Source organism: Danio rerio, chromosome 23 (assembly GCF_049306965.1).
Source record: "Danio rerio strain Tuebingen ecotype United States chromosome 23, GRCz12tu, whole genome shotgun sequence".
NCBI classification, from domain to species: domain Eukaryota; kingdom Metazoa; phylum Chordata; class Actinopteri; order Cypriniformes; family Danionidae; genus Danio; species Danio rerio.
The window spans coordinates 47,672,501-47,692,949 of NC_133198.1; the positions used below are offsets into that span (position 1 = coordinate 47,672,501).

The 20,449-nt window shown below is 39.9% G+C and overlaps 2 protein-coding genes across 3 annotated transcripts in view; both read left to right on the forward strand.

Annotated features, from left to right (window-relative positions):
• Window positions 1-1,085, forward strand: part of nfxl1 (nuclear transcription factor, X-box binding-like 1) — a 48,282-nt gene extending 47,197 nt beyond the window's left edge. Inside the window, exon 23 of the mRNA XM_068216961.2 lies at window positions 1-1,085. This exon is cut by the window's left edge and continues 708 nt beyond it. The gene's annotated coding sequence lies outside the window, so the exon portion shown is untranslated.
• Window positions 1,086-9,855: 8,770 nt separating this feature from the next.
• Window positions 9,856-20,449, forward strand: part of corin (corin, serine peptidase) — a 54,131-nt gene continuing 43,537 nt past the window's right edge. For both annotated transcript variants that reach the window (XR_012398826.1, XM_021470053.3), the window contains exons 1-3: window positions 9,856-10,028; window positions 10,180-10,302; window positions 10,488-10,630. Coding sequence is in view for 1 of the 2 variants with exons in the window: in XM_021470053.3 (XP_021325728.2) it covers window positions 10,507-10,630 (124 nt within the window). In the remaining variant the exon portion in view is untranslated. The remainder of the gene's footprint in view (window positions 10,029-10,179; window positions 10,303-10,487; window positions 10,631-20,449) is intronic.

Below are 20,449 nucleotides of genomic sequence, written 5' to 3' on the forward strand. Positions count from 1 at the left end.
TGTGTGTGTGTGTGTGTTTGTTTATCTGTCTGTGTTTGTTTGTGTGTGGATGTGTTATGTTTTTTGTGTGTGGGTGTGTGTGTATCTGTGTGTTTGTGTGTGTGTTTGTATGTGTTAGTTTGTTTAACTGTTTTTGTGTGTGTATGATTGTTATGTGTGTGTGTGTGTGTCTGTGTGTGTGTGTGTCTGTGTGTGTGTATGATTGTTTTGTGTGTGTTTGTGTCTGTGTGTTTGGGTGTGTGTTTGTTTTTGTGTTTTTGTTTGTGTGTGTCTGTTGTTTGTATTTGTTTGTGTGTCATTTGTGTGTGTGTGTGTGTGTGTGCTTGTTCGTTTGCTTATCTGTTTTGTATGTTTATCTGTTTGTTTGTTTGTTTGTGTTGGGTGTGTTTTTTTATGTGTGACTTTGTGTGAGTTTGTGAGTGTGTGTCTGTTTGTTAGTGGGTGTTTATCTGCCTGTCTGTGTGTGTGTGTGTGTGTGTGTGTGTGTGTGTGTGTATTTATTTCTTTGCATGTCTGTGTGTGTTTGTGTGTTTATTTCTTTGTGTGTCTCTGTGTGTGTGCGCACGTCTGTGTGTGAGATAAATATATATGAAGCAACACAGTAACTGATATTTTGAAGAATGTTAGAAACCTGTAACCATTGCCTTCCATAGTATTTTCTTTCTACAGTGGAAGTCAATGGTTACAAGTCTCCAACATTCTTCAAAATATCTTCTTTTGTGTTCAACAAAAGAAAGAAACTCGGGTTTATAACCACTTGAGGATGATGATTTGCGTGAACTATCCCTTTAAGAATAATAGTTTGGATAGAAAGAATGCTAGTTACATGGATATTAGTTAATTAGTCGTTAATATTTAATCATTTGATCATCAAAACAGATGTTGCCGTGCCTAACTTAAATTACGACTGTGAGGTTGATTTAAAGCGCCATGATTTCATTTGCATTATTTGAAGACAGTGGGGGTTTTGATCGAGGTTTGGTTGATGTAACTTGAAAAATAAAAGACTTGTGCTCTGAGATGTATCGCAAACCTAATTTGTGGCAATTAAAATAAACTAAAAGGCTGATTGGCTGTCATTTAAATGGAGGTTGCTGATTGGTTCTTAAAAATCTCGGATACTTTGCACTTTTCAATATAATTAAACATGAGAAACTGGAACGCAACTATTTTCAGGTCATACTGGAGAGTGTAGAGAGCGGCGAGCGAGTCAGCTTAAATTCATCGAGTTGAACAGGCTCAGTGGTTATCACTGTGGCCTCACAGCAAGAAGGTCGCTGGTTCGAGCTTTGGCTGGGTCAGTTGGCGTTTCTGTGTGGAGTTTGCATGTTCTCCCCGTGTTGGTATAGTCCAAAGACATGCGCTATTGGGGAACTGATAAACTTAATCGGCCGTAGTGCATAAGTATGTGTCAGAATGAGTGTGTACGAGTGTTTTTCAGTACTGGGTTGCAGCTGGAAAGGCATTCCACTGCATAAAACATATGCTGGAATAGTTGGTGGTTCATTCCACTGTGGCGACCCCTGAAATAAATAGAGACTAAGCTGAAGGAAAATGAATGAACAGGATCAGTCTGAATTATTCCGATGTGTTTTTTTTTTTTGTTATGACGCGGTGTGCTAGTGTGGGTTTCAGGATTTTCTTCAAACGTTTGGCTTTAGATCACAGCATGATGTTGAGTAGTGTAAAGGCTGATTTATACTTCTGCGTTAAACGTCGGCGTAGGCTGCGGTGGCCATCACCGTCACTGACGTGCACCTCTCAAAAAATGTAACTACAGGGTTCAACGCTAAGGATTTTTTCTACTGGCCCGATTGGACCAGTGGTTCAAATTTTTACTTGCCCTGCCAAAATTTTCACTGGCCCCATAAAAGAAATAAAAAAGTTAGCCACATATATTAAATAATGTTTCACGAAATAATGTCAGGCGGTTCATTCCACTGTGGCGACCCCAGATTAATAAAGGGACAAAACCGAAAAGAAAATGAATGAATGAAAATAATGTCAGTAGTTGTATAATTTAAATATTTGAAAAATATTTAGCAGTAAAATATAGCAGTATGGAAAACGTGCACGTATTTGATCGCAAAACAAAAGGTGGCTGCCTTAAAAGTGACTGCAAACTAAGCAAAACATCACCTTCATTTTTTTCGTCATGCTGCACCCATTTAAATGTTTCCACAAAGTTAGAAACAGACATTTCCTTTAGCCTCATAATTTAATGTCGTGGTCATGTTGCCATCTATTAAAATTTAGTGACAAGGCAGCACTGCCCCGATCGAGCCAGTAACAATTCTGTCCACTGTCCCGAGCATCTCTCACACTGGCCCCGGGCCATCAAGCAGTCCTTATTGTTGAGCCCTGAACTACACGTCGCAACGACGCGTAGCGCAAGCTCTGTGATTGGTCGGCTTGGTAGCGCTGAGGAGTCTGGGCGGGAGCGAGAGCCGCGCGAATGGCGCGAGCGATTTTTATTACAAGTGTGGAGTCCCGTGAAGGAGCTCCGGATGGAAAGTTTTGTTTTGTGTTTACCTCATAGTTAAAGTTGTTGCACGTCCGCCGGTTCCTGCCTCAAAATGAGCGAGTTTGAGCCACTTGTACATCCCGGAAGTGTCCAGGAAAAGCAATACAGCAGTGAAGTAACTCAACACAGAGGAGCATTTACACCTCACTGCCAACTAGCGTTTCGGAAGTGTTAATGCAGACCGACAGAGACAGCGCGCAGAAGTATAAATGCACAGCCACGCGCGTTGCCTGCGCCGTGAGTTACGCCGGTCACCTGACGCAGAAGTATAAACCAGGCTTAAGTGTTACAGTAAATTCAGGTTGAACACAAGGCGACTCTTTCTAGTCTACAGTGCATTCAATGGCTTTATGAAAGTACATTTAATACACTGTAGAAAATGAAGCGCTCCACACAATTCATTTATGTCGACGAAACAGAAATCAATCAAGTTAACCTAACAAATATAAGTGGATTGAATCTAAAACGATTAAGTTGTCCCCCAGAAACCTCAAGAATTGTGTTGATTCAGCTCATTTTACTGTAAATAAGCAGTTTGGGCAAACAGCTAAAGTAATTTTTTGAGTGTAAATGACAGTGACACGCTATTAATGGCGTGTCAGAATCCACTTTTACTATTTTAAGGACGGAAAAATCCGCTTTGTTTGTTTTTGTTTTGTTTTTTTATATTCTAAAACACATGCTGTGCCCCATATGGTCTAAAACCTGACAGGTGGACAAATCTAAGCTTGTTTTTAATAAAAACAGGGTCCCCGCGGGGTCTTAAAAAGTATTAAAAAGTCTTAAATTAAAAAATTGAAATTTATGGCTTTAAAAAGTCTTTAATTTGCTGTTCTATGTCTTAAATATTTTTGCACAGGTCTTGTTTTTGCGATGTCCACGTAACGCTACATCTAATGCTCATTTCAATTCTTTTTGTTGTTGTTGCTTGGTTTTTGGGCTGTTGTAGTTCTTTATTTCACAAGTCCAATTGTAATTTGCGGTATTACAACTACAAAAAAGTCAACTTGCAATAGCCAATCAGCTTTCTGTTATTAAACTCAGTGCGTCATCGATGTGTTTGCGGAAGTTCGCTTTGAATGCGCGCGACATGATTTCGACTGGCAGAGTATGCCGTTATTTCACTGACAAATGTCGCAAGCGCAGTTTTATAAGTAGGGAGCGCTGTAATACGAGAGAGCGAAATTTAAATAACTTTATTTTACCCCTAATTTTGTGCTTTTACATTTACATTTAGTCATTTAGCAGACGCTTTTATCCAAAGTGACTTACAAATGAGGACAAGGAAGCAATTTACACAACCAAGAGCAACAATGAATAAGTGCTGTAGGCAAGTTTCAGGTCTGTAAAGTCTAAGAAGGGAAGTATTAGTAGTATTAGTTTTTTTTTTTTTTTGTACAGTTAGTGTGATATTCAAATAGGCAATTACAGATTAGGAAGTGTAGTGGAGACTAAATAGTTGAGTTTTTAGTCGTTTCTTGAAAGTAGCGAGTGACTCTGCTGTTCTGATGCAGTTAGGGAGTTCATTCCACCATCTGGGCAGATTGAGCGTGAGCGTTCGCGAAAGTGATTTCTTCCCTCTTTGGGATGGAACCACGAGGCGACGTTCATTCACAGAACGCAAGTTTCTGGAGGGCACATAGATCTGCAGAAGTGAGCGCAGATAAGAAGGAGCAAAGCCAGAAGTCACTTTTTAGGCAAACATCAGAGCTTTGAATTTGATGCGAGCAGCAACTGGCAGCCAGTGCAAACGGGTGAGCAGCGGAGTGACATGTGCTCGTTTAGGTTCATTGAAGACCACTCGTGCTGCTGCATTCTGGAGCAGTTGAAGAGGCTTGATAGAGTTAGCTGGAAGCCCGGCTAGTAGAGAGTTACAGTAATCCAGTTTGGAGAGAACAAGAGCTTGAACAAGGAGTTGAGCTGCATGTTCAGATAGGAAGGTTCGGATCTTTCTGATGTTATAGAGTGTGAATCTGCACGATCGAGCAGTTCTAGAGATGTGCTCAGAGAAGTTTAGTTGGTCATCAATCGTTACTCCAAGGCTTTTCACCATTTTGGATGCAGTAATGGTTGCCCCGTCCATCTGGATTGAAAAGTTATGGTGTAGAGTCGAGTTGGCAGAAACTACAAGCATTTTACATTTTACATTTTCTCTCGCGTGTTTTTGATATTGCGATATAGGTCTTAAATTTAATACTTAATGGTCTTAAAAAGGTCTTAAAAGGTCTTAAATTTGACATTATGATATCTGCAGAGACCCTGAAAAACAAATATAAATATGGATATATGAAATAATACTGCTTATAATATTAACATTATACAAAGAGATGAAGAAGGCATGAAGGCAGTGGTGTTTATGTGTAGGCTAGAAAATAATATGAATTTTAAAATTTCAATAATTCTTTCATTTTCTTGTCGGCTTACTCCCTTTAATAATATCCATATCCATAATGCACATGTTCAAAGCAGAATATCTGACTCCAGCATTGTTTTTCAGATAAACAAGAATGTTCACTGAGCATGTTTCTGAAATATCTGCACACATATGACGGTGTTTTAATACTTTAAACCAGTGGTCACCAAACTTGTTCCTTGAGGGCCGGTGTCCTGCAGATTTTAGCTCCAACCCTAATCAAACACACCTGAACAAGCTAATCAAGGTCTTACTTGGTATACTTGAAACATCCAGGCAGGTGTGTTGAGGCAAGGTTGGAGCCAAACACTGCAGGGACACCGGCCCTCCTGGACCAGGATTGGTGACCCCTGCTTTAAACTCACACACTGCACACTTAAAGATGAACATATCAGCTTTTTTGTTCACCTTAAAACGAATGATGCGCGCCAGGAAAATAAACATGGTGCATTTTGATTCCACGCTGCAGCCTTTAAATGCAGTAAGGGTCAGATGTTGGGTCAGTAGGGGACAGCAGCTGCTCCTCTGAGTGTGTTTGACCTCGCGAGTGTTTACACTACAGCACTAATGTTATTATAAGACTGAAGATCATGATCCTTTTTAAAACACTGAGGAGATCTGCTGCTCCTGAGTTAGTATATTTCACTGTGTGACGTCCTGTTAAACGTGTGAAAGTCTAGATACTGGTGTGCTGTGGAGGTTAGTTTGAGGAGTAAAGTCAAACCTGTTGATGTCATCGTGAGGATTCAGGCGAACTGCTTTAAACTTAATACTATAAAACTCTGAAAAGTCTAATCTCATTTATTTAAACATATGATCAAGAACATACTCCCAAATCCACACACACACACACACACACACACACACACACACACACACACACACACACACACACACACACACACACACACTTTTCATAAACATTCATACTCTCACATGCACACTCTTGCTATTTCTTTCACTCTCACGCACAGCTCACACACACACACACATACAACTCTCAAACGTACTCGCATACATACATAAATACACACCTATCTCACATACACTTATATGCTCTTGATATCTAACACACACACATATACAACTCTCAAACACACGCTCTCACTATCTTCACACTCACACACAATTCATTAAATTCACACACACTTTCTCTCTCTCTCTCTCTCACACACACACACACGAACAAGAAAATACTCCCCAATCCACCCCCCCACACACTCACACAAACGACACATAAACACACACAAACAAGAAAAACACACACACACACACACACACACACACACACACACACACTTTTCATAAACATTTATACTCTCACATGCACACTTGCTATTTCTGTCACTCTCTCACACACACACACACACACACACACAACTCTCAAACGTACTCGCATACATACATACACACACAACTATCGCACATACACTTACATGCTCTTAATATCTAACACACACACACATATACAACTCTCAAACACACACTCTCACTATCTTCACACTCACACACAATTCATTAAATTCACACACACTTTCTCTCTCTCTCACACACACACACACACACGAACAAGAAAATACTCCCCAATCCACCCCCCCACACACTCACACAAACGACACATAAACACACACAAACAAGAAAAACACACACACACACACACTTTTCATAAACATTCATACTCTCACATGCACACTTGCTATTTCTGTCACTCTCACACACACACACACACACACACATACACACATACAACTCTCAAACGTACTCGCATACATACATACACACACAGCTATCGCACATACACTTACATGCTCTTAATATCTAACACACACACACACACACACATATACAACTCTCAAACACACACTCTCACTATCTTCACACTCACACACAATTCATTAAATTCACACACACTTTCTCTCTCTCTCTCACACACACACACACACACACACGAACAAGAAAATACTCCCCAATCCACCCCCCCACACACTCACACAAACGACACATAAACGCACACAAACAAGAAAAACACACACACACACACACACTTTTCATAAACATTTATACTCTCACATGCACACTTGCTATTTCTGTCACTCTCTCACACACACACACATATACAACTCTCAAACGTACTCGCATACATACATACACACACAACTATCGCACATACACTTACATGCTCCTAATATCTAACACACACACACATATACAACCCTGAATCACACACTCTCGCTATCTCTCTTCTCACTTACACACAATTCTTTAAATTCACACACACTTTCTCTAACTCTCTCTCACACACACACACACACACACATGTGAACAAGAAAAAACTCTCTAATACACCCCCCCACACACACAAACGACACACAAACAAGAAAAACACACACACACACACACACTTTTCATAAACATTCATGCTCTCGCATGCACACTTGCTATTTCTGTCACTCTCACACACATAGCTCTCTCTCTCACACACACACACACACACACACACACACACACACACACACACATACAACTCTCAAACATACTCGCATACATACATAAATACACACCTATCTCACATACACTTACATACTCTTGATATCTAACACACACACAATTGCACACACATATACATTTCTCAAACACACACTCGCTATCTCTCTTCTCACTCACACACAATTCTTTAAATTCACACACACTTTCTCTCACACACACACACACAAACAAACAAACAAACAAACAAACAGTCTTTCTCTTTTTCAATTCAAATGCGTTTTAATGTATACGGCTTGTGAAGGATTACCAAAGCATTGCACATTACATACAAATGAAAACTCACCGGCCACTTTATTAGGTACACCTCTCCTACTGCTTGTTAACGCAAATTTCTAATCAGCCAATCACGTGGCAGCAGCTCAGTGCATTTAGGCATGTAGACATGGTCAAGACGATCTGCTGCAGTTCAAAGCGAGCATCAGAATGGGGAAGAAAGGGGATTTAAGAGACTCCGAATGTGGCATGGTTGTTGCTGCCAGACGGGCTGCTCTGAGTATTTCAGAAACTGCTGATCTTCTGGGATTTTCACGCACAACCATCTCTAGGGTTTACAGAGAATGCTCCGACAAAGAGGAAATATCCAGTGAGCGGCAGTTCTGTGGGCGCAAATGCCTTGTCGATGCCAGAGGAGAATGGCCAGACTGGTCCCAGCTGATAGAAAGGCAACAGTAACTCAAATAAGCACTCGTTACAACCGAGCTCTGCAGAAGAGCATCTCTGAACACACAACACGGCCAACCTTGAGGCGGATGGGCTACAGCAGCAGAAGAGCACACCGGGTGCCGCTCCTGTCAGCTAAGAACAGGAAACTGAGGCTACAATTCACACAGACTCACCAAAACTGGACAATAGAAGATTGGAGAAACGTTGCTGCTCTGATGAGTCTCCATTTCTGCTGACACATTCGGATGCTCGGGTCAGAATTTGGCCTCAACAGCATGAAAGCATGGATCATCCTGCCTTGTGTCAGCGGTTCAGGCTGGTGGTGGTGGTGTAATGGTGTGGGGGAGATTTTCTTGCCACACTTTGGGTTCATTAGTACCAGTTAAGCATCAACGCCACAGCCTACCTGAGTATTGTTCTGACCATGTCCATCCCTTTATGAGCACAGTGTCTCCATCTTCTGATGGCTACTTCCAGCAGGATAACGCAGCATGTCATAAAGCTCAATCATCTCAGACTGGTTTCTTGAACATGACGATGAGTTCACTGTACTCAAATGGCCTCCACAGTCCAGTCACCAGAGCTCAATCCAATAGAGCAGCTTTGTGATGTGGTGGAACGGCAGATTGGCATCATGGATGTGCAGCTGACAAAATCTCTTAGGAATATCTCCAGTAGCTTGTTTAATCCATGCCAGAAAGGATTTAGGCAGTTCTGAAGGTAAAAAGGGTCTGTCTTTCTGTCTATCTGTCTATCTATCTATCTATCTATCTATCTATCTATCTATCTATCTATCTATCTATCTATCTATCTATCTATCTATCTATCTATCTATCTATCTATCTATCTATCTATCTATCTATCTATCTATCTATCTATCTATCTATCTATCTATCTATCTATCTATCTATCTATCTATCTATCTATCTATCTATCTATCTATCTTACTATACACACACTCTTTTTCCCACACATGCAATCTCTCTATCACACACACACACACATACAAACTCTCTCACATATACTCTCTCCACACTCTTTCTTTCTTACATGCACACTCACTCACACACAAACATGCACACACACTTTCACTCACTCACACACTCTCTCTCACAACACACACAAACTGTACTGTTGAAGTCAGAATTATTCCCTCGTTTTCTTTTTCAAGTATTTCCCAAATGATGTTTAACAATGTTTTAAATTAATTTTTCACAATATTTCCTCTAATATTTGTTCTTCTGGAGAAAGTCTTATTTGTTTTATTCTGGCTAGAATAATAGCAGTTTAAAATCGTTTTAAAGCCATTTTAGGGTCAATATTATTAGCCCCCTTAAGCTACATTAGTTTTGCCTTGTCTCCAGAACAAACCACTGTTATACAATGACTTGCCTAATTACCCTAACTTTACCCTAATTACCCTAGTTAAGCCTTTAAATGTCACTATAAGCTGAATACTAGTGTCTTGAAGAATATCTAGTCTAATATTATGTGCTGTCATCATCATCATCAGTTATTAGAAATGAGGTATTAAAACTATTGTGTTAAGAAATGTGAATATATATCCGTCAAACAGAAATTGGGAAAATATACAGGGTGGCTATCAATTATTCGACTCTCTCTCTCTCTCTCTCTCTCTCTCTCTCTCTCTCTCTCTCTCTCTCTCTCTGGTGAAGATATAAATGTGCGCGCGCTCGACTCGCTCGTCAGTGTGGCGCGGGTTGCGCGCAGACACTCGTATTCAGAAATCCGACACGTACGAGTAAAACAAACTCTAAATATAAGAGTAATAAGCAGAATAACATACAACAGACCCATAAATAGCTAACATAGAATAGATTTAGATCCACTTGTGATGGAATCTGCTGCTGTGAACTTTAGGTAAGTACTCAAATCAGTGCGGTGTGTGTGTGTGTGTGTGTGTGTGTGTGTGTGTGTGTGTGTGTGTTTCAGAGTTGAACTGCGCGCATTCAGTTTCTTTCCGCTACTATAAATAACACCGTGTGTGTGTGAATGTGTGTGTGTGTGTCAGATTCTCCTGCACAAGCTGGAAACTCTGAAGTGAAATACCTGTGTAAAAATAGCCCGCGGGAGCGCGTCTGCTCGCCGTGTCTGATGGTCCGGATCCTCCGTGATCTGCTGCCGTTAACCGGAGGTAAAACTTCACCGTATTTTTCACAACATGTCGTTTCTGTCCATTTCTGTTGATTATTGTACCGTGTGACTGTCGGTTAACGTTAATAATAGCTTCAGCTTTGATGGATGTTCAGAATAGCGCTCGAGTTCTGTCTGCTGCCGCTGATCAACTCTCTATGTGTGTGTGTGTGTGTGTATTCTCAGGTGTGTATCGGATGAGCTGATGATGGGTGAAGCGTTCACACACACTCAGCGCTGCGGGAAACATCTGCGACTGCTGCTCTTCATCCTGCTGCCGTGTGTGTGTGTCCTCATCTGTGTGTGCGTGCTGCTGCTGACGCTCACAGGTAACGCACACACTTGCGCACACACACACACACACACACACACACAGATAGACTGCTCTCAGCCTCCACACATTGAGTGATGACACAAACAAGTGTTAAATAACAACTGTGACACACACACACACACACCTGCTGTCTGTACGCACATGCTGATAGTGTGTGTGGTTGATCTGAGCTGTCGTTGCATTTGTCCGTGTGTGTCTCTGTGGGATTTTCAGGCTGTTATTATGGCTAATTTTGTCTCCTTGCAAATGATTCACATCATGTCAGTCTCTGAAAAGATTATACAGTTCAGAATTATTCAGTTCGACTTTATTGACAGCTCTTTTGACAGGCATTATTGCTCCAAAGCAATGCTTTTTTACATCACAGTCAAAATCAGAAAGAGTTAAGGTGGTTTTTGCATGGAGGACAGCATATATTAGGCCTGTCACGGTATCTATTGTTTGATGTAGGATATATTGCACCAAAATATATCGCGATAAAGATATTATCGTCATTTTATGGCTATTTTATGCCACTTATTACACACTCACCGGCCACTTTATTAGGTACACCACCACCAGCCTGAACCGCTGACACAAGGCAGGATGGATCCATGCTTTCATGTTGTCGACGCCAAATTCTGACCCGACCTGCCAAATGTGGCACACCTGACTCAGAGCATCAGCTCAGAGACTGGAAGATCTGTAATGGGTGTGACAGACAAAGCAGACATGCAGTGCTGGTGGTCCTCCAGGAGCGTGGATGAGAAACACTGATTTAACTTACATTATTGCTGTTAAATTAGACTAATATTTTGCAGCACTCTATAATAATGCGTAAAACTGTAAAAATGAGCAGAAATGCATGCACCAAATGCAAGAATGCGGTAAAATGAGGTAAACGGTTAGTAACAATTTACTTGAGGAGGTGTTCATAAGACTGTCGTTAAACCTTCATAATCACACATGTCCTGAAGGTGAAGGAGATTTTATGCATGGTCATAATAACTGTTATTGAGTGTTTTACAGTACATGAACATTTGGTAACAATTTACTTGAAGGGGTGTTAATAAGACTGTCGTTAAACCTTTATAATCGTGACATGATAAAGGCGACTGGGATTTGATGCTTGCTTATAACAACTGCTATTGAGTGTCATTCGCTCTGTTATGTCATTATAAATGCAAAGATGACAAAGTCTTTGTCATGAAAATTTGACGTTACCAAGACAACAACACTTGTCATAAATCTGTCATAAACATGAATGACACGAAGCCGTTATTAATGTCATGAATTTTATAAGAGCATCCTTAATATTTATTTTTGACCTCAACTACAGCGGTACAAGCTGAATTGATCATTAAAATGTCAATACATATTAATATTGATCTGACAGAGTGACGACACTCTTAATGAGACTTTTTAATGACAAATACAGTGAAAACGTGTTCAGAAAAATATTCATGACAGTTATAATGCATCAAGACGATCATGTTTATGACAAGTGTTATTGTTTTGGTTACTTCAGGTTGTCCTAACAGACAGAAACAGCTTGTGATGTATTTATGTCAAGTTGTCATAACAAACAATCTCATCATTGCATTTAAAATGACATAAGCAAAGAATGACACTGTTGTCATAAGCATGCATAAAATCTCATTCACATTGATGATGTGTCATGTCATGATTATACACCCTGTCAAGTAAAGTGTTACCTAATGTACTGTAATTTCACTGTAGTACACCGCAATTAACTCTACCATAATACATTTAGCAGTAATTACATTAATCCATTAAATTATATTAAAGAAGTGTTGCCTGTAACTGACTGAGAAATATAATATAATCACTCACAGTGCGGGTGTACAGGTTTGACTATACAGTATGTAGGACGACCCAAAAGTCCTTATGGATTTGGATATAGTACAATCTGGTGAACACTAATTAGTGACCCAGGCCGGGTTATTTATATTAGGGGTGTCTTGATTACCAGCGATCTAATGCCTGCAGATTACTGGAGAACTACAGATCTGTCACTGAACCGGACTACAAATAACATCATGCACCTGATGCACACCAGTTCCTTATTCTCTCTGATTACACACACACACACTGTCTTTACATCTTTATAATCATGACATGATAACGGTGAATGAGATTTTATGCATGCTTATAACAACTGTTATTAAGTGTCATTCGCTCCGTTATGTCATAATAATTGCAACAATGACTTTTTTTGTTATGATAACTTGAAAAACGAATACATCACAATCTGTTACTGTCTGTCATGACAACTTGACATTACCAAGACACCAACATTTGCCATAATTGACATGATCATCATGAAGCCGTTATTAATGTCATGAATCTTATAAGAGCATCATTAATATTTATTTTTGACCTCAACTACAGCGGTACAAGCTGAATTGATCATTAAAATGCCAATACATATTAATATTGCTGCTAATAATGATCTGACAGAGTGACGACACTCTTAATGAGACATTTTAATGACAAATACAGTGAAAACGTGATCAGAAAAATATTCATGACAGTTATAATGCATCAAGACGATCATGTTTATGACAAGTGTTATTGTTTTGGTTACTTCAGGTTGTCCTAACAGACAGATACAGCTTGTGATGTATTTATGTCAAGTTGTCATAACAAACAATGTCATCATTGCATTTAAAATGACATAAGCAAGGAATGACTCTTAATAAATGTTGTCATAAGCATGCATAAAATCTCATTCACATTGATAATGTGTCATAACATGATTATAAAGGTTTCATGACAGTCTTATGAGCACACCGTCAAGTAATGTGTTACTGTAATAAACTGTAATTAACTGTACTGTAATACATTTTAGAGTGATTACAGTAAACCATTAAATTACCGTGAAGAAGTGTTGCCTGTAACTGATTAATAAAATACAAAATACACACCCACACACACTGTCATTAAACCTTTATAATCATGACATAACATGATAAAGGCGAATGAGGTTTTATGCATGCTTATAACAACTATTAAGTGTCATTCACTCAATTATAAAATGACAAACTAATACATCACAAGCTGTTTTTGTCTTTGTCATGACAACTTGACGTTACTAAGACAACAACACTTGTCATAAAGCTGTCATAAACATGATCGTCATAAAGCCGTTATTAATGTCATGAATTTTATAAGAGCATCTTTAATATATAATTTTGACCTCAACTACAGTGGTACAAGCTGAATTTGTCATTAAAATGTCAATACATATTAATTTTGCTGTTACTAATGATCTGACAGAGTAACAACACTCTTAATGAGACTTTTTAATGACAAACACAGTGAAAACATGTCATAAGCATGCATAAAATCTCATTCACATTGATAATATGTCATGTCAGGATTATAAAGGTTTCATGACAGTCTTATGAGCACACCGTCAAGTAATGTGTTACTGTAATAAACTGTAATTAACTGTACTGTAATACATTTTAGAGTGAATACAGTAAACCATTAAATTACCGTAAAGAAGTGTTGCCTGTAACTGATTCAAAAAATACACACCCACACACACTGTCATTAAACCTTTATAATCATGACATGACATGATAAAGGCGAATGAGGTTTTATGCATGCTTATAACAACTATTAAGTGTCATTCGCTCAATTATAAAATGACATAAACTAATGCATCACAACCTGTTTTTGTCATGACAACTTGACGTTACTAAGAAAACAACACTTGTCATAAAGCTGTCATAAACATGATCGTCATAAAGCCGTTAGTGATGTCATGAATTTTATAAGAGCATCTTTAATATATAATTTTGACCTCAACTACAGCGGTACAAGCTGAATTTGTCATTAAAATGTCAATAAATATTAATTTTGCTGTTACTAATGATCTAACAGTGTAACGACACTCTTATTGAGACTTTTTAATGACAAACACAGTGAAAACATGTCATAAGCATGCATAAAATCTCATTCACATTGATGATGTGTCATGTCAGGATTATGAAGGTTTCATGACAGTCTTATAAACACCCTGTCAAGTAAAGTGTTACCTAATGTACTGTAAATTCACTGTAATACACCGCAATTAACTCTACCATAATGCATTTAGCAGTAATTACAGTAATCCATTAAATTATCTTAAAGAAGTGTTGGCTGTAACTGACTGAGAAATATAATATAATCACTCACAGTGCGGGTGTACAGGTTTGACTATATGTAGGACGACCCAAAAGTCCTTATTAATTCTTGATGTAAATACAGCTGACAAGAGTTTTGAGCCTTGGAAAATATAGTGATATTAAATGATATTTGAGTGCTTGTCTTCTGGAAAACATGCTGAAAATGAATGAATGTTGTTTGTTTTTGCCTCAGAATAAGGTCATATTAAACAGGACGCCGGCCTGTTTCAGATATGAGGTCGCGGAGGTCTGGACCCATGTAAAATGTTCATGTTCAAAAATACAAATATTCCATTCTGTGGATGGAGAGGTCATATTAAAACAAAATAATGAGACTGAATAAATTCATGTCTCAAACTCCAATGAGTTGTCAGACGCAGGCAGAATAAATGAGCCTCTTCTATGTTGCCAGATCAAGCCATTTTAAGCGTTGTGGCACTGAATTTGTTTCACTACAAACAAAATTTATAAAAATAAGTATTTTTTTTTTTAAGGAAAGATTCCATTTTATATTTGTAGAACACAGTAATTCAACTTTTTTCCACGTTTGAACTTACTTATTTTTCAGGGGTAAAGTAATATCTGGATACGCTGCATTTACACTCACTTTATTAGGTACACCTGTCCAACTGCTTGTTAATGCAAATTTGTAATCAGCCAATTACAGCTGCTCAATGCCTTTAGGCATGGTCAAGACAACCTGCTGCAGTTCAAAGCGAGTATCAGAATGGGGAAGAAAGGGGATTTAGGTGACTTTGAACGTGGCATGCTTGTTGCTGCCAGACAGGCTGCTCTGAGTATTTCAGAAACTGCTGATCTACTGGGATTTTCATGCACAACCATTTCTAGGGTTTACAGAGAATGCTCCGACAAAGAGGAAATATCCAGTGAGCGGCAGTTCTGTGGGCGCAAATGCCTTGTTGATGCCAGAGGTCAGAGGAGAATGGCCAGACTGGTCCCAGCTGATAGAAAGGCAACAGTAACTCAAATAAGCACTCGTTACAACCGAGCTCTGCAGAAGAGCATCTCTGAACACACAACACGTCCAACCTTGAGGCGGATGGGCTACAGCAGCAGAAGAGCACACCGGGTGCCACTCCTGTCAGCTAAGAACAGGAAACTGAGGCTACAATTCACACAGACTCACCAAAACTGCACAATAGAAGATTGGAGAAACGTTGCTGCTCTGATGAGTCTCCATTTCTGCTGACACATTCGGATGCTCGGGTCAGAATTTGGCGTCAACACCATGAAAGCATGGATCATCCTGCCTTGTATCAGCGGTTCAGGCTGGTGGTGGTGGTGTAATGGTGTGGGGGAGATTTTCTTGGCACACTTTGGGCTCATTAGAAACAATTGAGCATCAACGCCACAGCCTACCTGAGTATTGTTCTGACCATGTCCATCCCTTTATGAGCACAGTGTCTCCATCTCCTGATGGCTACTTCCAGCAGGATAACGCACCATGTCATAAAGCTCAATCATCTCAGACTGGTTTCTTGAACATGACGATGAGTTCACTGTACTCAAATGGCCTCCACAGTCACCAGAGCTCAATCCAATAGAGCAGCTTTGTGATGTGGTGGAACGGGAGATTGGCATCATGGATGTGCAGCCGACAAACTTGCAGCAACTGTGTGATGCTATCATGGCAGTCAGACATTTCCAGTACCTTGTTGAGTCTATGCCATGAAGGATTAAAGTAGTTCTGAAGGTAAAATGGGGTCCAACCCGATACTAGTAAGGTGTACCTAATAATGTGGCCGCGATAGTGTGTTTGTTTATACATGTGCGTGTGTGTGCATTCATGTGATTGAGTGTGTGTTTGTTTGTACATGTGAGTGTGTGAAACAGTGTGCGTGTGTGTGTGTGTGTGTGCATGTACATGAGTGAGAGAATGTACGAATGTGTGAATGTGTGTTTCAGTGAGAGGATGTGTGAGACTGTCTGTGTATACATATATGTGTGTGTGCATGAGTGTTTGTATGAAACAGAGTGTCTGTGTGTGCGCCTGCTTGCATATGTTTGTGTGCTAGCGTGTGTGTGTGTACATGTGCATGAGTGTATGAGTGAAAGGAAGTGTGAGACTGTGTGTATACATATGTGCATTCATGTATGTGTATGCGTGTGTGTGCTTGTGTGTGTGTTTGTATAAGTGAGTGTGTGAAACTGTGTGTGTGTATGCGCGCTTGCGTGTGCACGTATGTGTGTGTATACACGTGTGTGTGTGTGTGTGTGTGTGTGTGTGTGTGTGTATGTATGCATGCTTGTGTCTGCACGTATGTGTGTCTGGGTGTGTGTACATGTGGATGAATGTATGTGTGAGAGAAAGTGCGAGTGAGAGTGTGTGTGTGTGCAAGTGCATGCATGCATGTGTGGGCTTGCATGTGTGTATGAGTGAGAGGATGTGTAAGACTGTGTGTGTGTATACATATATGTGTGTGTGTGTGTGTGTGTGTGTGCGCGCGCGTGTGTGCATGCGTGTGCGTGCGTGTGTTTGTATGAGTGTGTGAAACAGTGTGTCTGTATATGTTTGTGCGCTTGCGTGTACATGTATGTGTGTGCATGCGTGTGTGTGCATGAGTGTATGAGTGAGAGAATGTGTTTGTGTGTTTGCTTGTATGTGTGTGAACGCAAGTGCGTGCATGCGTGTGTGAGTTTGCGTGTGTCTATGAGTGAAAGCATGTGCGTGCAAGCTTGTGTGTGTGTGTTTGTCTAAGTGAGTGTGTGTGTGTGTGTGTGTGTGTGTGTGTGTGTGTGTGTGTGTGTGTGTGTGTGTGTGCTTGTGTGTATGTTCATAAGTGTATGAGTAAGAAAATGTGCCAGTGAATGTGCGTGTGTGTATATGCATCTGTGCGTCTATGTCTGTGGAAGTGTGTGTGTGTGTGTATGTGCATGCATGCATGTGTGTTTTTGTACATGTATGTGTGTGCATGCAGTGTATGAATGAGAGAATGTTCAAGTGTGCGTGGATGTGTATGTGTGCTCATGCATAGCGAGAGTGTGTGTGTGTGCGTGTGTGCATTGCGTTCAGATGCATCTCCCCCTAGTTGTGTGTCTGCTCCTCATAAAACCTCGCCGCTTTAGAGCAGCACAAGGTCAAAAGGTCAGAGTCTGGACAGACGTCTGAATAACTCTCTTCCCACCATTATCCCGCCCGCACTCGTCCTCTGTGTCTCCGTCTCCTCTCCTCCCCCTTTGTTTATTGGCCGGAGAGTCTCTTTGGTGGGACGTGATCAGAGCTGTGAAAGCGAGACACCCATCCTGTCCGGGACGTCCTGCTGTGTCACTGAGGCTGTTTTTGCAGCGTCACAGCTCTCAAGTCTCCAACACACACTCATATTAAGGAGACGGTAACATCACATGCTTTAATGTCAACACTAGCGGTGTGTTTACATTTCTGATCTGCAACAATGGAGAGCTGGAAAAAAGGGGGTTTTTAACCTAAAATGTGCATAAAAATGGGTTGATGGAAACATAGACACTAACTGGCCACACACCTGGCATGAAGCATTTTCATCAGTCTTCATACCCAGGCACGTCTCCATCTGCAGGTCCCACCGCTGTTTTTGTGGACTGGTGGACGTCCACATCCACTGTGACCAGTCTGACCGCAGAGCCTGGTTTGATTGTGAAGTAGCTGACTTAATAATCTGTCTTTGTTTGAGCTTGTCGAAGTATTATCCTAGGGATAAAGTACATCCAGGAGGTTATCACAGAACGAACTCGCCACAAAATCGAAAAATTTGGAAATAAAACATTTTTCTGAGCCATAATTGTTGACATTACTGGAGTATACACTAACCTGTGCATTATTCAGACACTAGATGGCGCCAAGCAGCTAAAAACACAAAGCTGACAGAAACTAAAACAGCTGATGGAGTATACACTAACCTGCACATTATTCAGATACTAGTTGGCGCCAAACTGTCAAAACACAAAGCTGACAGAATCTAAAACAGCTGATGGAGTATACACTAACCTGCACATTATTCAGACACTAGATGGCGCCAAACTGTCAAAACTGAAAGCTGACAGAAACTAAAACAGCTGATGGAGTATACACTAACCTGTGCATTATTCAGACACTAGATGGCGCCAAACAGTCAAAAACACAAAGCTGACAAACTAAAACAGCTGATGGAGTATACACTAACCTGCACATTATTCAGACACTAGATGGCGCCAAACTGTCAAAACACAAAGCTGACAGAATCTAAAACAGCTGATGGAGTATACACTAACCTGCACATTATTCAGACACTAGATGGCGCCAAACTGTCAAAACTGAAAGCTGACAGAAACTAAAACAGCTGATGGAGTATACACTAACCTGTGCATTATTCAGACACTAGATGGCGCCAAACAGTCAAAAACACAAAGCTGACAGAAACTAAAACAGCTGATGGAGTATACACTAACCTGCACATTATTCAGACACTAGATGGCGCCAAACTGTCAAAACTGAAAGCTGACAGAAACTAAAACAGCTGATGGAGTATACACTAACCTGCACATTATTCAGACCTTAGATGGCGCCAAACTGTCAAAACTGAAAGCTGACAGAAACTAAAACAGCTGATGGAGTATACACTAACCTGCGCATTATTCAGACACTAGATGGCGCCAAACTGTCAAAACACAAAGCTGACAGAATCTAAAACAGCTGATGGAGTATACACTAACCTGCACATTATTCAGACACTAGATGGCGCCAAACTGTCAAAACTGAAAGCTGACAGAAACTAAAACAGCTGATGGAGTATACACTAACCTGTGCATTATTCAGACACTAGATGGCGCCAAACAGTCAAAAACACAAAGCTGACAGAAACTAAAACAGCTGATGGAGTATACACTAACCTGCACATTATTCAGACACTAGATGGCGCCAAACTGTCAAAACTGAAAGCTGACAGAAACTAAAACAGCTGATGGAGTATACACTAACCTGCACATTATTCAGACCTTAGATGGCGCCAAACTGTCAAAACTGAAAGCTGACAGAAACTAAAACAGCTGATGGAGTATACACTAACCTGCGCATTATTCAGGCACTAGATGGCGCCAAACAGTCAAAAACACAAAGCTGACAGAAACTAAAACAGCTGATGGAGTATACACCCCCTTTAAATTTTATTATAATTATTTTTTTATTTAATTATTTTACGCTATATATTTTTTTTCGATAATCTACAGAACAAACCATCATTATACAATAACTTGCCTAATTACCCTAACCTGCCTAGTTAACCTAATTAACCTTGTTAAACCTTTAAATGTCCCTTTAAGCTGTATGAAGTGTCCTGAAAAATATCTAGTAAAATATTAATTACTGTCATCATGACAAAGAGAAAAAAAATATCAGTTATTAGAAATGAGTAATTAAAACTATTATGATTAGAAATGTGTTGAACAAATCTTCTCTGCGTTAAACATAAATTGGGGGGAAAGACAAGCAGGGGGGCTAATAAATTATAGGACTAAGAATTCTGACTTCCATTGTATGTATATATATATATATATAGCATGGATCAAAATTATTTTATTTTTTTTTTTTAATGCCAAAATCATTAGAATATTAGGTAAAGATCATGATGCATGAATACATTTTGTATGATTTCTAATGTAAATATGTC